Here is a 25029-nt window from a genome sequence, read left to right as displayed (position 1 = left end):
ACTCTGCAGTAGATGTGATTTTAATGAGATTTTATCTGCCTAAAAACACGAGATAAATATTATTATTGTTTCACCATACCTTGTGTTTGTTAACAGGGGATATTTAATTATTAAATATATATATTGTTCTACCTTTAACATGTCCACGTGATGTTTTTTTATAAGCTGGAAGACAGGTTGTGAGTGAAATAAGCAGTCAACACCACGGTGGAGCATTTCCACCTTGAAATGTACTGATGACCATCTGACAAACACGCCTAAGGAACCAATTCTGTTAACAAAAAAATGGATATTTGTGCAGAAATCTGTCAGCTACAGCACACTGGGGCATTGTAAATAACAAACAGGTGTAGGCACACACACACATAACTGTACTCTTGCACAATGCAGCATCACAAGCTCTACCTCCTTATTATTTATGTCTTCTTTCTATTGTTTTTATTGAAGCTTTGAGGAAGTTCTGCATTTCACTGCACACGAGCATGTCACAGATAAAAACTCTTGAATCTTGAAATGTAGCTAATTTCCCCATGTTCGGTAGAAATTGGATAATTGAGGTCGTTTTCTCGTGTGGTTTGGTGATGTCATCTGCAGACACACCTCTGCCTCCTCCACCACTCTGCTCTAAAACTCATTACTTAGGAAACTTATTCTACTCGTCGCTGCTTATTGTATGGAAAAGGCCGGCAGGTCAACTCTGTGCTGTACACACCTGAAACATCTGACACCAAGGACTAAATAACACTTGTAGGTCAACTGAAAACTGTAATTACAAACCGCTCCGCTTCTGAATGAATGAATGAATGAATGAATGAATGAACTTGCAGTACGGGGCCTACTGTATCATTATTCATCTCCAGATTCGATTTCTGGTTTAAACATACGGCTAAATGACTAACATTACAACTTGCTGTTGTGTAGCATAGAATACTTTTACAGTGTTGAAGCAGAGTCGTAGGTGAGCTGGTGTGCTTAAGCTGCAGCGAGTGGGAGTGCTGGATGGTGAGACAGATGGGTGCTCCACAGGTTTGGGCATTTTAGAGCAGACAAGAGTACATAGTTACATCTGGACCATTTTAAGGTAGGATGGGATTGAAAAAAACTTGTAAACGTGTGACTTTGAAGCACAGAAAGGAGTTAGAACTACAGAGATTTAATTTTTTTGCATTTGTAGCAATGGACACGGTCCTAATTGAAATTTTATTGTGTAAATGTATCTGACATAAATCATTATTGTTCAAAAGGTATTTTTATGTGTGAAAACTCCACTTGTCATTTTATGAAAGCAGTGACAAAATACTGAATTTAAAGAGCTTCAGTTCATTTCATTGCTAAAAATGGTGATATCTTTTCTTTTTTTAAATTTTTTTTAAACAATGTCAACTCTACCAGTTTTTTCTTGGGATCTTACCTAAAATACATAATAGAAGTTTGCATAATAATTGAAATCTGAAAATCAAGATCCACTTTCTAACGTTCACACACCATTTTCACATTAAGTTTTAAACACACCTGTAGATAACATGGGTGAGTCAACCCAGTCAACAGGCTGCCTGCTGTTTAAGCTATCGTTCCCTCTCTTTTCTATTTCAGTCATGTGTACTCAACCACCTTTCACTGACTAATCAGCGGGCCAATTTTGCCCGTCTCCAAGCAATCTGGCACTGATTTCCCCGAGGGCCCCGCAGTCTCCAGCTGGCTTTCAGCGCCGCAGCCTTGTCGCTGACAATCTGGATTGGAAGACTCTGGTTATGTGGGCCACCACAGGATCTGGAGGTAATGTGGCAGCACGGTCTGCCAGCGTTATGAGTCGATGACACAGACATTTGCTGTTCATCTTTACTGAAATATGCAAGAGCAATATGCTGTGTAACGCCAGAATCCTGCAGAGTCCAAAACCAAATATCCCAAACAATGTGCTCCCATGCAGAACCATATTCACATATTTGGAAGCGCTGCAAACAAATTAACCCCTGCCAGTGACTGAAAATGATTAAGTTACTAAAATTGCACCATTTCTGTATGAATCTTCACCTTTTAACTCACTGCACATCAGCATGTGACCCTGAATTTCTACTGGTTGGTTTCATTATTCTAATCGCATCCACACCACAGCCCATTGATCCTGGGAAATATGGACAAAATGACTACATCAAATAAATTAGTTTGACCTTCTGCAACGGCTGGATTATCTGTACACGTCTGTCAATTCTCATCACTGTGATGGCCTTCTGAGGCTGTTAGGTGCACTGTGTGTGTGTGTGTGTGTGTGCGTTTGATGCTCTGCTGATTCAAAACAAGCAGAGAAGAGGCTTGTAACCCATGGGAGCGAGAGATAGCGCTTCAGCATACTCAGAGAGGAAAATGGAAAAATGTGCTTACAGCTGATGCTTGGGGGGGGAAAAAAAACAGCATGAATTTGGAGAAAAACAACCGCACATGCTCCTCATACTGAGTTGATATAATGCATAATGCGACAGTGACAAAAGCACAGTTACTTAGGTAGGATTTTATAGATATGTCTGCATATTGATCTCCGCAACCTCAGCGGTTTTCCACCGACAGCGGCATCAGTGAGTGATTTATGAGCTGTTTAGTGGGATCAACAAAAAATGAACAGGCTGTTGCATCTATTTTCTGAGGCGCTGGCGGCGCCCATGTGAACCCACCTGCACAGCCTCATTTCCCTCAGTATCAGACATCATACATCTTTCATGACAGGTGACATCCAACTGAGAGGACAGGACACATCTGAGACACATCTCAGCGAGGTTTTACAGAGTGTGTTACAACAAGTTAAACCCTCTGAGAGCTTCAGCGGAGGCCGGAGATGCAGTTGTTTATTTAATAATGAGACTATTGAATAAACAGTTAGGGTTGACACCCAACAAATGCACAACACACTAATGAAATTAAAAGTGGACATTTAACCCGCAGCCCACACACCCCCGTTACTTCTGCAGACTTTTTAATTGAATCACTTTACTCCACTTTCTTCCTGACTCAGTCACCGCCTTCCATCTCTTTCAGCGATTACACCCAAATATTTTAATCGGCCCATTTGTTTCCTCCTTCTCTGATGCCTTACCCAAACAAATCAGATCTTCTCTATAAAATATATCATGTATTCGACTTTGACAAATGTGGTCCAACATTCATAAGCATCTCCCATCGATCTTTCTCTTCTCTCAGTTCTGAAGTCTGTGGTCTGAATTTGAAGCAAATTAAAGAAATTCACTGAATCTGAAGCAACTACTGGTTGAAGTTTAAGTTCTAAAAATGGAATTAAATGTATTTATTTAAACCGTTTGTAATTGACCGCTGCTGTAAAGTGTTCACATCACACTATTGGCAGTGTTCAAAAGGTTTTGAGGCTTTCGATTTTTAGATCTATCATATAATACCATCAGGATCGGTTTAAGTCATAAAGTCATACAAAGTATTTTCTGTGAGGAGTCCTGCAACAGATGGCGTGACCCCCTGAGGGCCCCGATCTCCACCCCACGGAGTCAGTCTGAGATTACATGAAGACGCAAAAGACACCGAGACACAGTAAGACCACAGAAGAACTGTGGCTATTTCTCCAAGTTGCATCATCAAACTACCGGACAAGTAACCTGAAAAAATGTATGCAAGTGTACCTAAGAGAACAGCTGCTGTTTGAAAAGGAAAAAAGGAGGCCGCGCTAAACACCGTCAAGATGGCAATTTGTTCTGTCTGCGTATTAATTGAGCTACTTGTGGCATCCTCACAACACTTTTAGATTTACTATTTAAACAGGCAACATGTCAATCTCTGTGTAAATGTTGTGCATTTAATTAAGTTTGTGGTTGAGTCAGTGTGCAGTAGTTCAATGCTGACAGCTCTGGAGGTACATGTGATGTAAATATAACATGCCTTTTCAAAAAAGTGTTTTTGATGAAACAGAAACAGGAAAATCAAAAATGTAAATAATGACAGAAATGATGGCTGAATTTCATGTAGCTGCTTCGCTTTCAGGGTCTTTGTTGTGACAAGATAAGACGGCTGCTGTGAAAAGAGACCATTTAGTCTTTCTAACATCTAGACACTTGTAATAATAGTAGTCGATCGGTGATACAATCAAACTGCTTCTCAGCCCATTAGCTTCTTTTCAGTTCAATGCAAATTAAACTTGTATTGTGACCCACACATGATGCCGACATCAATCAGCCCGATAAGCAGATGCAATGAAGTGTGCTGATTTCCTACAATCAGATAAAACTCACTGAATGTGGCCTCTAACTTGCTGGGGAAAACTAATTCAGATTCACCGCAGGGTTGAGAACTGTGCAACTGTGTCCGATAACTTTCCCCTCACTGCTGTCTGAGCTTTTTTTTTCTTTCCAAAGCCAATGAGGCTCCGACTCCCTTTGAAGCACCTCAGCTTGTACAGTACCCACAGAATCTACTTGCTGAGTTGGAGATGCTCTTAATGCTGCAAGATTGCATCATTGCAGCTGAAAAAAAAATCAAAAATTTATCTGCAAGCTCAAAATGAGTTAAACTGAAAGTGCTGAACTTTGGAAGGCTTTACTGTTTCTGTATTTCAGAGCTAAAGAGGAAAAGATAGCGAATGTGAGATAAAGCTCTGCCTTCTGACACACTAAACCCGACATCAATGCACAGATACTGTACGTGTATCGATGCACTGAGACTCAAGCAAACTTTTAATCCCCTTTTAGTAACCAGCTTCAGAACCGCAGATTTAGTGAGACTTACGGGCATATTTCATCATTTATCAAGGGTTGCCTCAAGTTCCACAATCATTGCAAATGTTGAAACGGTACTTGAGGGGTCACTATGAACCCAAAACTGATGAGGAGGCTGCCTCAACTAAAGGTAGTTGTTAGGTGTTAAAAAGTTACAGACGTGCTCATGTGAGATTTGGGTAAATCATATTCATATTAATTATTATAAACAACAAATTAATCAAATTAGTCCAAACTATGTTTGGTCCTGAATGTACTCTGTATCAAACTGGCCTATAAACCTTATGATCGAAATACAAATGTATGGCACAGTTTTATCTATATTCTGCTTGTTCCTATTAACTTCAAAGGATTATCTGAAATAAAAACCCACAGCTGATGTCACTTTAACCCGATACAGATTTGCTAAAGCCAAATCTATTTAGCTCTATATGTGCATCTGTATGTGTTAAAGGGTGAGAACATTTCTAAATGGGCCTTTTCTTCTTATTGGGACAGAAAGTACAAAAAAAGAGTAAAAAGATAATTGTTTATTTTGGTTCTTCCCCACCAGTAGTTTATCCACAATCAGACTGAAAGAAAATATAGACTAAGGTACACGAAATGCAGGGATTTTTAATATATACCACAATTAATTTCATGGAGACAGCATATGTGCATACTTTAAAGACTAATGCCAATATGATGACCACTGACTTCAAGGAAATAATCCCATGTCTGGGATTGGGTTGGGTTATTTGGGACTGGAGGACTAGTGTCTGGGAAACTTGTTAGTGAGCACAAACAAAACACAAAACCCAATCACTTATCCATAGAACAAAACAATAACTGGTTTCACCCACCGCTGTCAATGACAATTCAGTTGTGATGCAGTAATGGATCGTGCCCACTTGCTAGAGATAACACTCAAAAGAATCTTCACCTTTACCCACTCACAAAGCTCTGTATGTGTTTATTATCTAGGAATGCACAGATATATTCCTAGACAATAAAATCCCATACATGTCATTAAAATACAAAAAAAGAAAAAAAAATGATTAAAGTGCTTTCTACTGACTCAAACACATAATCTCTGAGAGAATGGCATTGATACAGCATGTTTGAGAGTTAAAAATCACTTATTTTCTGATTAGCTGTGTTCATCAGTGCTTAAGGGATAAAGACCAACAGATGTAAGGCATGATTGCAATCAAACGGTTAGCTGAGAGTACATCTGTGTCAGGTAACATCACACATATGCAACTTACAGTGGCAGTCGGATATAACCACTTCAGGGGTTATTAAACGTGAAGCCAACCATCTGTCAAGTTCATGTAATAATAATACACCGGTCAATTATCTGCACCATCATAGCAGATGTAATCGTGGATTTCTGTGTCAGAAATGTGTACACTAAAGGGATATTCTAATAAACCAACTGCACTCTTCTCTGTGCTAGACAATGTTGACCAGACCAGAAAATTTCTGATTCAACTTTTAAGACATATTTAACAGAATATAGTCTATATTATTTATACATGATAATTTAATGGAACTCCAAGTGTTTAGGCTTGGGAGGAAAATCCAAAATGATGAAAGTTCAGCTGTTAGGTTTAATGAAATATCTTTTCAAGATGCATTGTTTGTCAACATCAATGAAAACCCATTTTGAACATAGATGGCCCTGTCCATTAAAGACCACATGGCATTGAAAACAAATGTCAGGGTAAAAGCTGGTTAATAAGGAAGATACTAGTTGGTACAATGGAGGCAAACTTCTTCTGTACTCGTTCCACATCATCTGAAGAACTAGCATGACGTTCAGAAAGCACCGCCTGTTTTACAAGACACAGTCATCATCTTGCAGCATTTCAGCTGAGTGGGTATAAAAATATAGACATTTGAAACCCTGAATATATGTTCATATGTGATTTTCTGCAACAAAAGACAATTTACAGCTGTCCCACTCAGTGTGCACACGGTCTTTTGTAGACTTCACCCCCATCTAAAATGTGTTCTTGCATTACTCCTGGGGGAGGAGGTGTATACGCAATACAACACAGAACACAGAACAGCAAATATAATGTTGTTGCCTTTATCAACTGCCTGCATCCGTCATTTCTTTGTTAATACACTAAAATTACCTCTGGGTGTGTGACACAGATTTACTCGGAAAAGAGGAGTGTGTTTGTGTGTGTGCGATGACATTACATCAACATGTCTTTGTGATGCCTGGCTATGTGCTGGCTCTTCTCTGAAGGCCTCCTAAAGCCCTTGGTGCAGTAGTCGCAGCGGTGGGGGTAGTCCTTGGTGTGAATTGAGATGACGTGGCGTTTGAAGCCAGAAGCGTCCGTACTGTTATACTCACAATACTGGCACTGATAAACCTTTCTACCACTGTGTGTCTTCATGTGCTTCTTCAGCTCAGCAGGCTGCCTGAAGCCTCGCCGGCATCGCTTGCACTTAAAAGGGAGGTCCTTTGTATGCAAGGACAGGATATGGCGACTCAGGGTGAAAGTGTCGGGAGCATTGAAGTTACAATGCCGGCACTGGTGCACCTTGTTGCCCTTGTGCGTCTCCGCGTGCTTCTTCAACTCTGAGGGCCTGTGAAAGCCTTTCTCACATACATCACACTGATGGGGAAAGTCCTTAGTGTGAACTGAGATAATGTGACGCTTCAGATCACTGGAGTTGGTGCTCTTGTGCTCACAGTGCGGGCACTGGTGGGTCTTGTGGCCTTGCACCATCTCTATATGACGCTGGAGTTCCCGTGCATCAGCATAAGCTTGGGGACAGTGGCTGCACTTAAAAGGCAGATCTGCACCATGCTTGCTCTTGATGTGAGTCTTTAGGTTGGACTGATCTGCACAGCGAAACTCGCAGTGCGGGCAGTGGTAGGGCTTCTCGCCTGTGTGGGTCCGCATGTGTTTCTTCAGCTCTGACGGGTGACGAAAGCCTTTGGCGCACTCGACACAGACATGTGCAAAGTTCTTACTGTGCACGGCCAGGAGGTGACGGTTGAGCAGACCCTGTTCAGCTGTCTCATAATCGCAGTACTTGCAGTGATGCAGTTTGGGCTCCCGGTCCTTGACGATGAGTTTGTCCGAACCCAGGGGGCTGGACTCGTGGTAGCGCCGTGTGTACTCAGTATATTCTGGAGATCGCTCACTGTTGTGGCTCAAAAGCTTGTGACTCTCCAAGTGGTTGTGGAAACTGACCTTCTTGTTGGTGGTAAAGTCGCAGTCTGTACACTGGTACTTCTTCTTAAGCAGATGGTCCGGGTGGTTCTTCATATGGCATTTGAGGAAGCCCCGTGACCGAAACTTCTTTCCACAGATGTGGCAAGGGTAGACAGTCAAAGGCATTCCATCTGGTCCAATGATAACAGCTGCAAGAAAATTAGAAAGAAATAGCATGGAAATTATGATCAACTGTCCTTATATGTAAAACTGATCAAATCATCAGTGTTTCTGGAAATGAAACACAAACACTCGCGTCATCATCTCATGCCCCATCAGTAGTATATGCTGATCATACCAGTCTGACATTGCCGTGTTTCTCCTTTCTTCTTTTTCTTAGCTTTGGGTTTGAGGGCACGATTTGTTCCCAAGCCCTCGCGGATTTGCAGAAAAGGTGTAGCAGCTCCATTCTTCACCTGATCAATGGTGTTACCTGCACAGACATTGTCACAGTTTATATTACAAAAGGATAGACACTGTTTTATCTCACTTTCATTCTGAAATCTACAAAAAGCATTTTAGAAAGAAAGTTCGCTTGACCCTATGGTTACATTTTAAACATACTGTGTATCTCAATTGGAACATACCAATGTCATCGTCGTCATCATCATCGCTGTCATCCTCATCATCCTCTTCTTCTTTTGGGTGGTTCTTGACTGCCATGTAGACCATCTTGTCACGGCCAACTCCCAGCCTGCCCGATGATGCTGCTTCCAGATCAGGGTGGCCATTCTGGTAGTCATCTTCTGTGATTACCTCTGTTCCACCTGGAAAAAGAAACACAATTTGTCACTGCCATGACCCACAGTAATTTTCACAGGGACAGGTCTAGGGATAATTTTTTATGTCGGAAAAAATTATGTGTTTCAAAGCACACAGAGGAAGAGGCCACTTGCCTAAATCATCATCTGCTTCAGCTTTAAAGATGTAGACTTTGATGACCTCAGAGCCGTCCTCTTCTTTGGATTCCTTGTCTTCCATTACCTCCGTACTGATCTCAAGAGGAGTGTCTCCTATGTCCAACTTCTCTCCCACCTCATCCACTTCAACAAAACAAACACCACTGGTTATGTAAAAAGATTTAGAAAAGGAATGTTTAATAATTTCAGTTGTTTATACAGCAAGTAGTCTTACAGGAAATCATGAGGTAATCTTCAGAGCTGCTTCTTGCATCATCGTCCTCATCAGTCTGCAGGGGAACAGCCTCAGTTGGCAGCTGTTCATGGATTATGGTCTCAGAATTTGCCTCCGTCACCATCAACCCTTCTGACACAAGCTCGTGGTCCAGTGTGTTGTCCTGGTGCTCAGACAATAACTCTGCCACAAACACCTGGTCTGGCATGTCATCGTGGTGGTGGTTTGAGTCCTGGATGAGGTCTGAGGTTAGGACATGGTGGTGATGGGCGTCTAGAGCTTCCTCTATTGCAACCTCTGTCCCCAGAATATTTTCAGGCATGATCACGCTGTGTTCTGAAGGCACCATGTCCTCACTGGTTATTTCATGTGCCTCTACGCCTTGAGACTGCAGACTTTCCACATCTACCTCCAGGCCTTCAACAACCTCAGCTTCTAAGCCCTCCACTTCCACCTCCTCCTCAAGACCTTCAACAACATGAGCTTCCAGGCCCTCTACATCTACCTCAGTTTCCAGGCCCTCGACTACTTGTGCCTCAAGGCCCTCCACCTCCACCTCACCCTCTAGGCCCTCAACAACCTGAGCCTCCAACTCTACGACCTGTGTCTGTAGCCCTTCGACTACTTCTGCCTCCAAGCCCTCTACGTCTGCATGTAAGCTCTCCACTACTTCGGTCTCCAGTCCTTCAACCACCTCTGTCTCGAGGCCTTGAACCACTTGAGTCTCCAAGCCTTCCACCTCAAGTCCATGCTCCAGGAGGATGCCCTCGTCCGTCATCACATCAGAAAGAAGCATGCCCTCAGGCACCGACACCACAATGTGCTCCCCATCGATGTGAGCCAGACCCCCCATGCCTGCAACTGTGAATATAAGACACAAAAGGATTACATGAAAAAGAGTTTCAAAATGACAGTTAAAGCTACAACTTTAGTTACGTTGGTGTAGGTGGGTCATCTTTTTGTTATTACTACGCAGTGAAAATGTCACAGTGACCATGTAATGTTTCTTTGAGTGAATTATTTAGCGAGGTGATTTACCTAAATGGCATTTTCACCGTCAACTGTGCTGGCACAACTGATTCAAGCCAATAACTCAAAGTCTAAAAATCGTGCTTTTACAAATGACAGGTATTAGTTTTTACAGCTTTTGCCATTAGCTGTATTTACACTTGTTTTGTCAATTAGAAGTTGCATTGTGAAATGACACACATGTTCGTTACCTTGTACTGCTTAAGCACCTACCAAAATCTTGCATGATCATAGCATGGGGCATCTTCAGCTCCTGAGTGTGTAGCTCCAACACTCCTCCTCCTTGATCCATGTCTTTACTCTGTAAAAAAAAGACTGAAAATGACAGCACACACTACATTATTCACATTATTTGTATGAATTACTAAACATGAAAGTGAAAAAGAAAGCAAAACTATGATGGCTAGAATTTAAAACATACCTTCACATTTGATGACAAAAACCTTTACAATAAAACGAACAGGATATTTGAGGTGTCTCCTTCCATCAAGGTGATCAATCACTCTAAAGAGGAAAGAACAAATGATATGCATACATATATAGGATTAGAAAAACAAAGCATATGCAATGGGTTAATCTTTGTGTTGTGCAAATATTTTAAAAATTGTCTAGATGGGGTTGAGTTCATAATCTGGGCGCTGGTGTCACCACAGAAAATCTACCTCTGTACGACTTAAATACAGGAGGTAGAAAACGTCTTTTTCCTGCCACTGAGGAGGAGGCGGACAGTTGTGTTGTTGACCACTGGCTCCATCCATTGCCTATGAGGAGTACTACATGCAGTATCAACCTGAGGACATATAGCTATACACCTGGAGCTGGTACAGCCTGATGGCTGGAGCCCAGCTGAGACAAAGGACTGTTCCGCTCAGTGTACTGAGGGCTGGCTCGCAGGCAGCGGCTCCGATAGCTCTTGGAGGACGAGTCCTGCTTGTTATGTGGGAGGAAATGCATTGTCGTCACATGACGATTCAAAATAAGGCAAATATGTCATATCTGCAATGGTCTGTGGTGACGTTATGGGTGTTTGGTTTTCACGGATATGTCTTTCTGGGATAAAGACGAACACTGTGCTCACACTAATCGTTTCTAGCGTCTAATATTATAGGGTCTTTGCACAAAAACACACTGCTCAGAGTTTCTGGCCGCCAAATTAAAGTACGGCAATTATGCAATGCATACTAAGGCGGCTACCGCCCTCCACCCACCGGAGCTAACTAGCAAGCAAGCTAGGGCTGAATCTCCGAGCGCCATTTTGTTTTAGCATAAAGGCTAACACAAGGGACATGATAACCGTTAAAATGCGGCGATGTAAGCACCAATTACACACAACGTCACTATATGATCAAAGCCATTAGCACAAGCAACAAACTAAGATGCTTCATGATTTTTTTTTTTGGCGCGTCGCTTCATCTGGCACGACGACGGCCGTCCGTTTGGCTAGCTAGCCTGCTAAGCTAGGTGGAGCAGCTCGTGCCGCATTATCTTCCATGTTGTTTTTCCAAAAGGCTGAAAGAGGCCCGCTACGTCCGACTGGGCCCTTGCGTCTTATTCCGTGTGCCTTTTTGATCGATTCAAAATAATTTTACCTGATATCGTCGTCTTCTGACTCTACCGGCGTTTCGCCCCCTTCTCAGATTTGTCTGTTATTGTTTTGGTTTATTTTTGACGGTAAGCTAAGTGCGGCCTGCAGTTTTGGATCCCCGGGCGCTCTTTGCTAGGCCTCGGCCAATCAGCTTGCTTCCTGACGAGCAGAGGGAGGGCGGGGGGCAGACAATGCGTGGCCTCGTTTACCGCTGATCCCTTACTATTTGCGTCATGCATAAGAGAGCAGAGTTACATTAACACAGCCATTCTCTTAATGGGGACATATTTACGCCAGGTTCAAAGACACAAAATCCAAACATTATCACAGTAGCAATTAAAAAAAAATATATGTGCTTGCACACTGTGTGCTCAGACTTTGTATGCGCAGACGAGGCCTGTAGGCCATTTTGTCACAAGGGGTGGGTAGCACTCTTTTGACAAGTGGTTGGTCGCACACCCAGGAAATATCCGGGATCTGATGACGGAACTGCTTGTGCTGCATAGTGTAACTAATTAGCCTTTAACGCAAATACACTCGGACTTTGCATGCATGGATTAAAAATAACCACAAATACAATTACAGTTTCAGGGTAGACTTTATTATTCATTTTCATTACAGCTCCTAATTTTCAGAGGCACTCTTCATGAGGGTGCATAGCTGACTAAGGCACAAGGCCTTTGTGCATAATTTTTTTTCTGTCTTACAGTGGTTTCCAAACGTTCAAATCCACCTCTAGATATGCAGTAAAAATGCCTGGAAAACTCAGTACTGTAACAGTACCTTTATTGACACAAGATTACTTCTGGAATTAAAGAGTTGCAGCTGTAATGCACCTTGGCACAAACCATATTTCTTCTTTTTATATGATTCATAAGGGCAGTGTGGTTTACAGGAGTTGCATTGCTGTGTAAGCAAATAGCAAAACACAACTACAGCACAAATCTAAAGGTAATTTCACTATGAACCACTCGAACATTCATAAATTCGCACAGATCGTTGCGGAACACATGGAAAATCTGTCATATTGCAGTTAGATAATGATGAAAAGGCTGTTGGGCAAAGGGAAAACAACAAAACCAAGCATGCAACAGTCAGCACCTTCATCTAGTAGTAATTCACACAGAAAAATGAACAAACCAGCAATATCTTCATTTAAATTGTCTTCATATCAATTACATCAACAGTACAGTAATACAACCCCTTAATATTCCAGCAGTTTCTCACAATTACCATAGAAAAATAAGTAAAATTGACACAAACGAATCTTCTGGAAGCTCCGAGTTGGTCCATATAACAAGTGGAGTGTGCGTGTGTGTCTTCTCGTCTGCCTACACATCCTCTCTTTGTGTGGGTTGACAATGTTTCATGCGAGGGAAAGAGATTAACTACAAATCCAGTGCAGCCCAGCGCTCTAGTCTGAAATGGGGGACCGAGAGGTTGTGTAACACATTTGTGGACACAGTGGGTGTCGTTCCTTTGTATTGAGAGGTAACACGGAGAAGTCAGGTGACGGTTGCAGCAGTGAACATCCTTCATCGCCGGCAAAACTCAGTAACAGCCGTCTTTCCAGGATTCGTCTGAGATTTTAGTCATTCCCAAAGACCTGTGAATAAAATACCAAGTTAAACTCAATTTACACAAGAGGCCAAATATCAAACTGTAATGAACTGAATGGGATAGAAATATGTACTCTCAATGAAAGGACATGTTCTTCATCATTGCCCCACGTCTTAACAGTTTCTATTTTGAGCGCTCACCTTCTGGGAGGGTGTGAAAGTTTACTTCTCGTGGAGGCTGATGGCACAGCCTGACCCCGCCCCACTACAGGCCTTCCTCCCCCAGCTGAGGCCCTTCCGGGTACGTAGGCTCCTCCGTTAGCAGAACCCGGCGACTGGACCCTGCGGCCCGCTCCTGCAGGTGGCCCTTGGATGACAGGCAGACCTCTGGAAGGCTGACGACCAGCTGCCATGGAGCCTACAGGAGCGACGGCTTTAACTGGAGTCCGCAGGGAGAGAGGAGACTGACCGTTGCCACGCAGCCGACTACAAGCCATACCTTGAGTGGAGGAAAGGCACAGTGGTATAACAGGACCCTGACCCAAATTGCTTCTAATAGATATGTTGGGAACTCAAATGAATGGCATTATTATATACAAAAATATAAATGCACTGTGGTTGAAATCCATTTGTGGTATATAGGAGTTGCAGACAAGCTTATGAGTAGCAGTACTGAAATGCCAAGGACAACGCCGGAGTTGTAGAATAATCATGTAGCAGGTGAGTGAAAAGAGGATTACCTGTACATTAGCTGGGAAATGTCAGGGAAGATGAGTGGTCAGGGAAGAAGGAGGACACAACTGAGATACTCTGTGTAAATGTAATCAACTCTGACCTAGCTGTAGTATAAGCTGGTTACAGATGGTGACTTCTTTGTCATTGTCCACCTTAGCTCAATACATCCATTTTCATTTAACAGAGCAACATTAGATTTTTCAAGTCAATGTCCTTTAAAAATATACAAGTTGTATTTGTTAATCTATATATTATTGTCTACAGTTTGCTTTTGTTCTATGGGATAAAAGTCATGAGAGCACACAACATCTGTTGGCATGTAGTATTGTTGCTCATGGTACCATTCTGAACAATTGTGTAGTTTCTTTTATTATATTCAAACAATGTTCTGCCCTAATGATGCTGAAAAGAATTTAAAACCGCCCTGTTTCTTTGTTATAGTATGAATCCATTGGTATTGTGCCACCTGCATGCGTGCATTAGATGAGAAAACCTATTCATTAAAAAAAAAATAAAATAAAACCTGTTCCATAGAGCCGCTGGCGGTTACATTTTTCAGAGTAAAATCCTCCTGAACACTGGTCAAAACATACCTGTGGTCATGCAGAGGTTAAGAAGAGGTCAGGTGGTAGGATTAAAGTGGCACTAAATGGGGCTTTATGCAAGGAAATGCAGGTGCTGTTATATCAGAGGAGAGGTGGGGATCAGGTGAGGAGGGCAGGGTTACCTGTGGAGGGGGAGTGTGTCAGGTGAGACATGCGGTTGCCAGAGCTCTGGAGGTTAGCCTCCATGCTGCGGCTGTTTCTGACAGCTTCCAGGGAACGTAGGCTGGTGCGGGGGGCCAGATTAGGCATGCTGTGCCTCAACTCCTCTGGAACCACACACACACAATGCATTTAACAACAGCAGTATATGAATCATCACAAGTTTGGCAGAAGAATCTCTGTGATCGTCGTGGTGATCTTCTGGATGCTGGGTAAAAATGCAGAATTACTACTGGTTTGAGCTTACCCTCACTCTTGGCAAATTTGAGCAGCTCTGCACTGGGGCCCTGGAGAGACCGTCTGGGTGTTCTTGTGCGTGGAGCCCCGAGTCGGCTGCTGTATTCCTGACCGTGGTTGGAGGTGGAGGGAGAGAGGCACCGGGGTGAGCCTAACGGCGAAGGGGTGAAGCGGTGTCGTCGCTGGGGCATGGACGAGAACTCATCCTCTTCGTCCTCCAGGCTGTAACTGTCAAATTCCTGGTCGCTGTATGTTCCGCCCCGGCGCAGGGACTGCAGAGATGCTGTGGAGCTGCGGCGTGATGCAGACGCTGAGCTGGAAGCGTAATCCTGCCTCAGACCTGTCACCAAAATTGTTAAAACAAAGCAAAAAATGCAGAGCTTAAAACAAAGTCAAATTATCTGACTTAATGGCGTGTAAGAAAATTTTAGCCACAGTCGAACTATGCAAGTTTAAATTCTAGTTCGCTCTCAGTTCAGGGCCCACATGCTTTATAGACTGCATCTGAAAACCAGATGCTTTAAAGTGGTGCAACAAGAATGTTTCATTTAAAAAGCTCCTTCAAGTGCAGTCAAGAAATGCAGCCTTCTTTACCCAACCTATGCCTTGATTCATTGGGATATTTCCAAAATATCGAGCACTCTCCAAATGAAACAGTGCTGAGAATTGTGTCTTTAAATGCAAGAACTGGTTTCAACTCAGTCAAACAGCTCATAATACAGATGTTATGAATGTGTCTTTGCTGCTGTCAAGGTTGCCAGGTGAAAGGGGCAGCGCTTGGAACAACTGGTGATGCAAATAAGAATTCCGTGTGTCATTTCACAACGTTTGGTTTGGTCTTTGCGGTCTACAAAGGCCATGACTTCAATGCAATCCTATTTACATGTGATCCCTCTACTCACTCTCTTCCTGTAGGCGAGCCATGATCTGGACATCCGTGAGGTCCTGCAGCTTGTAGCCCATAGAGATGGAGTCATCTGATGTGCTGAGCTCACTGTCTATGGAGGACTGCGAGCTTAGGGCTGAGTGCATGCTTGTAACACCTGTAAACACATGTGGGGATACCTGTTAATAAATGGCAATATTAGCCGTAGTTTTTAAGTTATTTCCACCTCTTCGCAATGACCAGTAATAGATGCAGCGCTCTTCGATGGCACTACACCTTCATAATCACTTACAAATTTATGTACATATTTCAATTTGTAATTTCCAAATCCTTTTCATTGATATTCCTGAGGAGCAAACCGGTCGCAGGCTTATACCTGACACAATACAATCACATTACAGGATGATGAGTAGCTATCAGTGTAATCCCAAATTAAAAACAGAAATTGGTTGTGAAGGAAAGCGTTGTGATAAAAGGGCCTCTGTCACACCACAAAACAAGCACAGCAAACTGGACAACTTTTGATTTCATATTCGTCAGGTGGAAGTGAAATTTAAGGTATCACAGTGAATTCATCAATATTTAAGAATTTAAAGTCTGACCTTGGCAAGTTTAAAATAACCCGTTTCTCCACCCTGACTTCACTACAACTCAGATCAGCTGCATTAGTCTAGAAAAAGGCCTGTCTGCTTTTGATGCCCGGGAAAGCTGTGGCTGAAGCTTCCCTGCCGGCCATGTCTCTGTCTGACACAGGCCTCACACTTGAACTGAGACAAACGGGAAACGACATCATCATCCGACGGCATTTGGTTATGTAAAATATTTGGGATTAGATAGGATCACCACCCACAAGCCAAGCGTTTACAAGTTCATGCAAAGATTTGTTATTAACAGGGATTTCACAACAGCATCAGCATTGTTGGTCTTTGCACAGTATCAGATATTGTGAGACAATGTGAGAAATAACAAAGTGACTGTTAACAACTGCCACCGCAAAGTCAAGATCCGAGGTTTTACAGTGTGTTTCACACAGGGTAGCATTGCCAAACACGCTCCATATACCAGTGCTTTATCCCCTGAAGTACAAATTGCATATACTTTACACAACTACTGACCATCTTCCAAAGCACACGAGTGTACTATATGCTGACTCACACTGGGGTCCATTCATTTCAATACAGCATACTGATCAAATCAAAGATAAGAACATTGAGATAGATCATCGCAATGAATACCATATTTGTTTGTTTTTTATTTACCTAAATGATCATTGGCCAAACCTAGGGCAAAGGTCTGTTTTTGTGATACAGACATGCGTAGGTTGACGAACAGCGACCTTTATAAAGCAATAAATTCAAACTGACACCTTTACCTTTTTAGGCAATCCACACTTGCTTATTCATCTGTGACATCAGGTCATAAAATGAATGGTGGCCAGACAGGAGCAAAAAATAAATCTAGAACATTTATGGAAAGTTTGGGAAATGGTTTGTAGTTACATACAGTATACGTACACAGTAAAGTGGGTAAAACATGCAAAAGTGCAACAGTAGTCATTAAAATTTACCACCGAGGACACACTGCTGATGCATTAGAGCAAACACATATCAACTGACCTACACTTTTACAATAACTGACGTTATTGCCACTGTTGTGTGGAGCAGAGAATGAGGAGCACAGTGTGTTAATGTCATGCCATACCTGAGCTGCCACAGGTTAGTAGGGATTTGTTAGTTGATTTGTGGTACCCAGGAGAGATCAGGCCTGAGCCTGTCGAGCCTGCTGAGCCTGCCTCTGATGGGCTGCTGTACATGTTCCTCCATCGAGACGCTGCAGGGGACAGGACAGGAGGGATCAGATATTACCAGAGAAAAACGAACACCATTCCCAACACGAATGTGATGTTAAGTGTTATGGTGGCTAGTTGTAAATCATTTCAGTCGAGGGTTTTGTGAACAAGCTGTCACGATTGAGGTATGTTTTTACTGCAGCCCCTGTTTGCTTCTGTGGTTCCACTGAAATATGCTTTTTGCCAGCAGGTAGTTTCATGGCCCGGTGACAGCGTTTAAAAAAAAAACGAGCGCTGTCCCAGGGGTGAAGGTAATCCAATCTAACCAATGACTGCATGTAGTCATTCAGCCCTGGTGTGAATAGCTTTGTTGTTCAGGTTCTGCACTGTGCAGGAAGTAGGAACTGCACGCAGGATAAATAATGAATAGGGTCTGTAGGATCAGATGCAAACTTCTGTCCGCACGTACAGACGCAAACATTCACTGCCAGCACTCAGGCTTTGTCGTACAACTTCACAAGTCGCAGATCTGTGCACATGCACAGCAGAGGTGAACGGTAAATAAGACAGCCAGAGCATGGAGCAGTAAATGTCCTGAAATCGGTGTCTGAACTTGGGTTTCGGCTAAGAATCTCTAAAGGCAGTGGTATGAGTCATAGACCTTCAGATACAGAATCTCATTTATCAGGAAAGCCTTCTTATTTCAAGTTTGCAATGCAGAATAATAAAGAGTTAATGGAAAAATGCATGTGTATGTTCATTTAACACCTACTCTGGTCCAAGCGATTGATCAGGGTCCGACAAGCCATTTCTGTCTCTGGGCTGCGCTGATCAAGAACCTGCCGACACCACTTTAACGGAGAATCTGGGCCTTGTTCTGCTACTTGCTTTTTAGGAGACACATATAACCTGCAGGAAAGAAGCACACAAGAGGAAAATATACTGTTATACCAGGGAAATGAAAGGGATGAAAACCTGAAGTATGGAAAAGGCTGCAAAGGCTGAGGAAGTAAGCCTAATCTGCTTCTTATTAAACATGCTTGTCAGAAGTGTTTGCCAGTAAGTGCCAAGCAGAAATTTTAAATAGGAACAAGCTAGAGATTAGTGTGAACAGCTGGTGTGCAAGTTATGTACTTAAAAATACTGTGCAAGCTATTTGACGTGGGAACGTTTTTCAGAAGGTACGTGATATAGTTATGACTGACGACGGGCAGAATTAACACACAATCACTGGTGGTTTTCTGGCAAAAGGACATTGTGCATCAGCAAAGATCACTCATCCAACACCCAACCTGGGCCTTTTGTTGGAGAAGAATGACGTAATCAGACTAAACAGTAAGTGATCACACACCTTAGGCAAGTAGTGCATCTTTGAATGTCTTTGCTTAAACCTCGTTCAATTCAAATCCACATTAATCTACTCCACTTGGTAAATCAGGCTCATCCTAGTCTATGTTATGTAACGTCAGGTCACACTGAGACTACACCTAGAAGAAGGTGCACAGGCTTCTTGCGTGCAAAAATGGTTTGTACACTCGTAACGACAGACAGATAAAATTAAGAGATCATCTAAGATTTAGTGGCTTACTGGGGATATGAATAGATGATACTTAAAATATGGTGACTTTCATTCCTGCGATCTGTTTGTATCACATTCCGCTGTGAGGAAAAAAAAAATTTCAGCAACATCCCTTAAGGACAAATGTGCCAGCCAAGGTGGGTTCATACGCAGCCGCAGTTAGTGATGCTTCCTCCGCAATGTGCCCGACGTTGCCCCAGTGAGAGCAAACAGCCATTAAGTCACCACAAGCTTTGAACCGGCGATCACATGGGCAGATCCTTTGAGTTGAACGCACAAAAGGCCCGGACTGACTGGTTCTGGACCAATCAACTACAAATCATCTTCCCATTGGGCAAACACAAAAGGGCCCATTTCCCACTGGAATGAGGAAACAATACGGAGAGCAATATTCAGGTCACACATCCTGCCAGAGAGCACAGCTTCTCAGTGTGGGGAGGGAGGGAGCTACTTCGTTCATACACAAACCCTGTGTTTGATGCAGAATAACGGTGCTTGCATTTCATCCGTTGACACCGCAGTTTTGGTCACAGACTCATACGCTGCTATTGGTATTCATGGAAGAGACAAGTCTGCAACTGTCCTTCAGTTGAACTCTTAATAATGTGTAATATCTATGTATCTTTGTGCAATAACACACTGTTTATTATGCTGTATACTTATACTTATCTTTATTTCTATATTTTTTGTACTGTTTATATTTCTAAGATTTTGAATGGGAGCAACTGTAACGTCAGCAATTTCTCCTCAGGGATCAATAAAGTATTTCTGATTCATTACTGCCAAATCATAAAAATACACCAAATTACATTGACTAAACCAACATCGTAAGGGGTCGAGTTAACCACACAGTCATGCTATAATTATGTGCTACGTCATAATTTTTTTCTTCTCAGCAGCGTCACAGTGCCATATGTGCCTCATTGACACAAACAAGTCAACTGCAAATTCAGGATTATTCTGCTCCACCGCCACCATGTGAGCAGCACAAGTTGGGAGGTTTGAAGTTAAGGCCCATGTGTGGAAGCTAATGTACTCAAGATACCATTTTACTGAGCTTAAGAGTTTCCGACCACAACATTAAAGCACGACGGACACTCAAACATCAATACTAAATAGCTCTAGCAGAGTTGAAACATTGCCTGTTTGATCTAATGAAGTTGGATTCCAGCGCAAGAACACTGCTTTCTTTATCTACTCTTTAAACCTGTGCTATTAAAAGCCTAATTACTCTCTTATACAATCAAAAACCCATAGTGATAAAAATCTTGCTGCCTGTGTTTCAGTCCCTGCTGCAGTCTGGTCACACAGGGAGGGGGGCCCCTCAGATCACATGCTGTGCAATCCCACCTAAAGCAGTTTAGCCACGCGGCAGCATCCAGCCCAGAGCAGATCAGATTATGTTGCTGTTAGGATTACTCGATGTTTTTGGCTATGATAACCTCACAAAGCACATATGGTATGGCTAATGATGTGAAACTGAAAATAAGTCATGAATGGTCTGGCTGTTAAGCTCCGTGGCTCAGCTGCTAAAGTAGCCGTCAGGAGCACAATATGGTACCTGTTTTAGACGATACGGCACAAACAACCATGTCTAGACTGATCTCTGGCAAAAAATGAACACGGATTATTAACCCCTGGTGTTGCTCCTTTTGGGTAAGTACATTTAGCCAATTTAACTGGTGGAAAGTTGATCTAGTTTCAAAATATAGTTTTTCTAAGCTTCAACTTTACCTGCAATAAGGGTGAAATTCATGTGAAAACTGCCTTTTTGGTCTTTAGTACATTGTGTAAAGAAGCTTAGCAAATGCAGATCTGTGTAAGGTTATGTGTAATCATTTTCTGTACCAGTTTTTCTCAGCATATTTAATCACGCTTCACTTCCAGCAGCCATAAAGAGCTCCTCCTTTGTGTTCACATTAACCTGTCAAACAGGTAGTGGGCAGGCCATGCACCTGTTGTTTACCTCGGCCTGAGAACACAGAATGAAGTCTAAGAGAAAGTGCTTTACATAATATTTGATTAGATTCCCCTTTCTTTTACAGCTTCCTCATCACTCCAGCATTTTTTTTGTCTCTTTTCTCAATCACTAACATTGTATAACTTCCTCTCCTAGCTACAGACAGCCATCGGAGCAGGCGTTCAAAATGCCATTGTCAAGCAGAGGATTAAAATTTCAAGATGAGATACCTTGTGTGTGTGGCATAAGAAATTAAATGCATTTCCTGTGTTACTGCAAAGCTAATTTTAAATCCGAATAACAAATGCTACATAGTCACTACCCTGTGGGGGAGTAGCACACTTTAAGGTTAAGATGAAAAGGCACAAATGACTCATCTGGCTGAAGGGGCTTCTTTACCTACAGAAAGGCAGACGTAGCAGAAAACTTCAAATGTGACCTCCTTGTAACCTGCACCGCCGGAGCCCAACTTCCCCTCAAGGTAACTCCTATGTGCTTCTATCAGTATAATTTGTTATCCCTGCCTCATCTTCAAGTGTTTAGCAGCATGGGTAGTGACAGAAATGTATGTTGGACAAGTGGAATCAAAGCATAACTCGAGACCAGCGACAAGCAGTGCAGATATAAGACGTACCAACTGTCCTCGTCCTCTACTTCTGCACACTCATCCTCCAAATCTAGGACATCCACCTCATCCAGCGCAGTTTGGTCCACCCCTGAGTCGCTCTCTGCAAGTGTCTCTGACTCATAACTGTCCTGAGAGGGGCTCTCTGGCGTCTGGCTCTGCCCCTGAGACTGTCCTGCTCCGTTTCTGCAGGTCAAAGCCAGAAAGCCCCCACACGGACCCCGATCCTCCTCTTCTTCGTCCTCTTCCTCCAGCCTGCTGGCCACGGGCAAAGGGGACATCTCCTCGCCGCTGCTGCTGTCCTGAGGCGGTGACAGCTTAAAGTCTGTGCTGCCCAGCTCGCCGCTGGGCTCCAACCTGAGGCAGGAGTTGGTCACCTCTTCACAGGTCAGCCTCTCGTTGATATTCACAGCGGCTGTGAGGTTGCTGTTGGCTCTGTGGATGATAGTCTTGCCTCCTCTGTTGCGCAGGGTCTCATTCTGGACCTCCAGCCTGCGAACAAGCTCCTGCAGCTTTCGGACCTCCTCCAGCTCCACCCCTGCCAGGTCTTGACCCCCCTCCACTGCCTCCTCGCACCCGGGCTCGGAGCTCTCCGTGAGGCCAGTGGGGCTGCCATTGTCGGGCTGAGTGACCACGCTGGCACTGTCCGGGACCACCATGCCGCTACTCTGTAGACACAAAGAGTTACATTAACATGATTACATGATAGAGCAGCGACGAAATCAAGCTGCATGTAGGTTGTTGAGGGGTCACATGCTTGGCAGCAGCTCAGTACAGTATAAATAACCCAAACACAGACGTTAGCATCTCAGTGCTTCAGTCAAATGCAAAGCTTTCAGCACACGAAGTATCAACAACACAACTCGTCTCAGTTAGCTTTTATTTACATGGCACCGACCACTTTTTGTGTTAACTCTGCAGCTGCAATTACAGAACAGCTACAGGGTGATGCTGTACGCCAGAACATCTGCCACCAACGCTGAAAACCTGCAGCTGTATCTAGTTACAGATGTGTATTTGATCCCTCTGGTTAACGTTAGCTCCGGCTAGCATGCTACCAACACAACACATCGTACCGGTGATTGAGCCGTGTTGTCCCAGTTGTCCCAGCGAGCTGATGACTGAGCTTGCCCGCCACTCGGAGCTCAAACTCCCCCGTGAACCATGAATGAAGGAGCCAATTACGACCACCAGGGAAGGTCCTCGGCTCGATAGTGATTGTCAAAACAGGAGAAATAACTCTCCGTGAGCTAGTCCATGTTCGCTCGTTGCCAGCGCATCACCGACAGCGTTCAGCACGTCGCGCTGCTAACTAGCTTGATGATGGAGTTTAGTTAGCTCAGTCAACGGACCCGCAGCGGCGCTCGCCCCTCCCCCCTGCGGCTTTTCCTGTTATTTAGCGCCTCCATACGGCGGGACGTGGTACTGCAATGACATTGTTTTATGTAATATCAATAGTAGCCACCTGGTGTCGCTGTTTACAAAGAGGCCCGTCACACTACTGTGTTAGTAGACAAGTCAACCTTATTTATATAACACATTTAAAACGACAGGTGCTTTCCAGCAGAAAAGTGAAAGTAGAGTTCTACCTAACAAGTTTAGTGACAGCTTTGCTCCCAGTATTTGTAAATGTGCTCATTATCATGAGTTCTATTTGCTTATATGCTCGTTATTATTAGTTGAATGAATGAAAATGAAATGAAAAATACTTTATTCATCCCAGAAGGGAAATTGAATTTAGTTCTACTTCCTTCTATGCGTATTATTAGTAGTTCTATTTTCACATTGCACCTTTCTGAACTTTTTTAACCCTACCCCATTTTATTGCATTCTGTACTTTTTCAGTATACTATTTTATTGTAAATACCAGCGCCCGGAGAGAACCCACACAACATGCAAACTCCACGCAGAAAGATCCCAGGGATAGTACCTGGGATGGGAACCAGGGATCTTCTAGCTGTGAGGCGACAGTGCTAACCACCCATCCACCTTGCAGTCCTGGGATATGTTATGTATTGTCTTAAAAGACACTAATTCCAAAGCTTAACTGTCCCAATTTGCCAGGTGTCCCATTTTACCACTACTCATTCTACTTTAACAAAGTACCTGACTGATTTATATCTTAAGGTTGAGACCCTACAAAGTTAAAAATGGAAAATCCAAGGATTATGTGTTAGAAAATATACTGGTGATAGTGGAGAAGAAAAGCTCCCTTTTAAGAAGGAGAGACCGTCAGCAGGAATCAGGCTCAGGGAGGCTGACCATCTGCCTCAACCGGTTGGGCTGAGGGTAAAGGGGAGGAATAAAAGGAAAGCATAGACAAACAAACGACAAACAAACAAAAAATAACTGAATGGGACAGGTTTGTAGGACCAGATCAACCCTGTGCAACTCCAGAGCCAGAAATTCCTGCAGAGATACAGGGAGAGAAACTATAGTAGACTGAAGAAAAAGTTAGTGACCTGCAAAAATGCATAGAAATGGAAGGAGGGAGTGACAAGAATTACAGAAAACCTGAGTATAAACATGCATTAAGACCACTGTGTAAACAGAACAGCCACAGAACAGCATACTGGCAAGATGTTTTTTTTTTTTTTTTTTTTTTAAAGGTAGAATTTTAGAGGCAAAAAAGTAAAAGAGAAATCTGATTAAAGTAGTGATAAAATAAGCTAAGAGTAGACATGACGAAAGCAACTTCAGAAAGAAATAAAAGCATAGAGGAGTGTGCAGTAAATGAAAAGCCTGGTCACCTTTGGTTTTAAAATGTGTGTGGGGGGGTGAGAGGAGTAAATGTGATAATGACCTAAGTGACCTTGGGGCAGAAGATGGAATAAACGTCTTGGCAATGTATTGTAGAGCTGATAACAAGTACTGAAGACAAGCACAAGTGAGTAAAAACTGGAGTGATGTAATGTCTTTCCTTTGAACCAGTTAAGAGCCTGACTGCTGTAAACTGTAGCTATAGGTAAGGTTGGACTGTGTCAGGCCCATATACAGAGAGTTACCGTAGGTCAGCTGTGAACGAACAATGGTAAAATGAACAAATGATATTAACTTATTGCACACAAGCTTATAAAGTGGTTGTTTTTTAATGATAGCTGACTTTTCTAAAATGATCATCATTGCCTTTATGTTGTACGCTGTAACAACATTTTCTGGGAAATTACAGTAAAATGCAGTCATCAGTATTTTGGTGTAA

The 25029-nt window shown here is 42.9% G+C and overlaps 2 protein-coding genes across 3 annotated transcripts; both read right to left on the bottom strand.

Moving 5' to 3' along the window:
* Positions 1 to 5245: 5245 nt before the first annotated feature.
* On the bottom strand, positions 5246 to 11805 carry znf711 (zinc finger protein 711). Of its 2 annotated transcripts, none has more exons than XM_008299296.1 (8): positions 11701 to 11805; positions 10533 to 10615; positions 10325 to 10426; positions 9083 to 9943; positions 8845 to 8991; positions 8536 to 8715; positions 8247 to 8381; positions 5246 to 8097 (listed from the first exon to the last, which is right to left on the bottom strand). In XM_008299296.1, exons 3-8 carry the CDS (start codon positions 10401 to 10403, stop codon positions 6917 to 6919), a joined length of 2583 nt encoding a protein of 860 aa, XP_008297518.1. In that variant the 5' UTR covers positions 10404 to 10426; positions 10533 to 10615; positions 11701 to 11805; the 3' UTR covers positions 5246 to 6916. The 2 variants fall into 2 exon arrangements, with proteins under 2 accessions (XP_008297518.1, XP_008297519.1); XM_008299297.1 differs by having other exon boundaries at positions 10325 to 10412.
* A 470-nt stretch (positions 11806 to 12275) lies between these two features.
* Positions 12276 to 23130, bottom strand: LOC103370289 (SLAIN motif-containing protein-like). The gene is made up of 9 exons (XM_008299295.1): positions 22907 to 23130; positions 21840 to 22498; positions 18439 to 18575; positions 17579 to 17707; positions 15894 to 16034; positions 15002 to 15331; positions 14718 to 14861; positions 13457 to 13754; positions 12276 to 13302 (listed from the first exon to the last, which is right to left on the bottom strand). The coding sequence occupies exons 2-9, from the start codon at positions 22487 to 22489 to the stop codon at positions 13248 to 13250; spliced, it is 1884 nt and encodes a 627-aa protein (XP_008297517.1). The 5' UTR covers positions 22490 to 22498; positions 22907 to 23130; the 3' UTR covers positions 12276 to 13247.
* Between the last annotated feature and the right edge of the window lie 1899 nt (positions 23131 to 25029).

Source organism: Stegastes partitus, unplaced genomic scaffold (assembly GCF_000690725.1).
Source record: "Stegastes partitus isolate 25-593 unplaced genomic scaffold, Stegastes_partitus-1.0.2 Scaffold1400, whole genome shotgun sequence".
Lineage (NCBI taxonomy): Eukaryota > Metazoa > Chordata > Actinopteri > Pomacentridae > Stegastes > Stegastes partitus.
The sequence above is the reverse complement of the archived record's forward strand: the minus strand, read 5'-3'. Positions and strand labels throughout refer to the sequence as shown.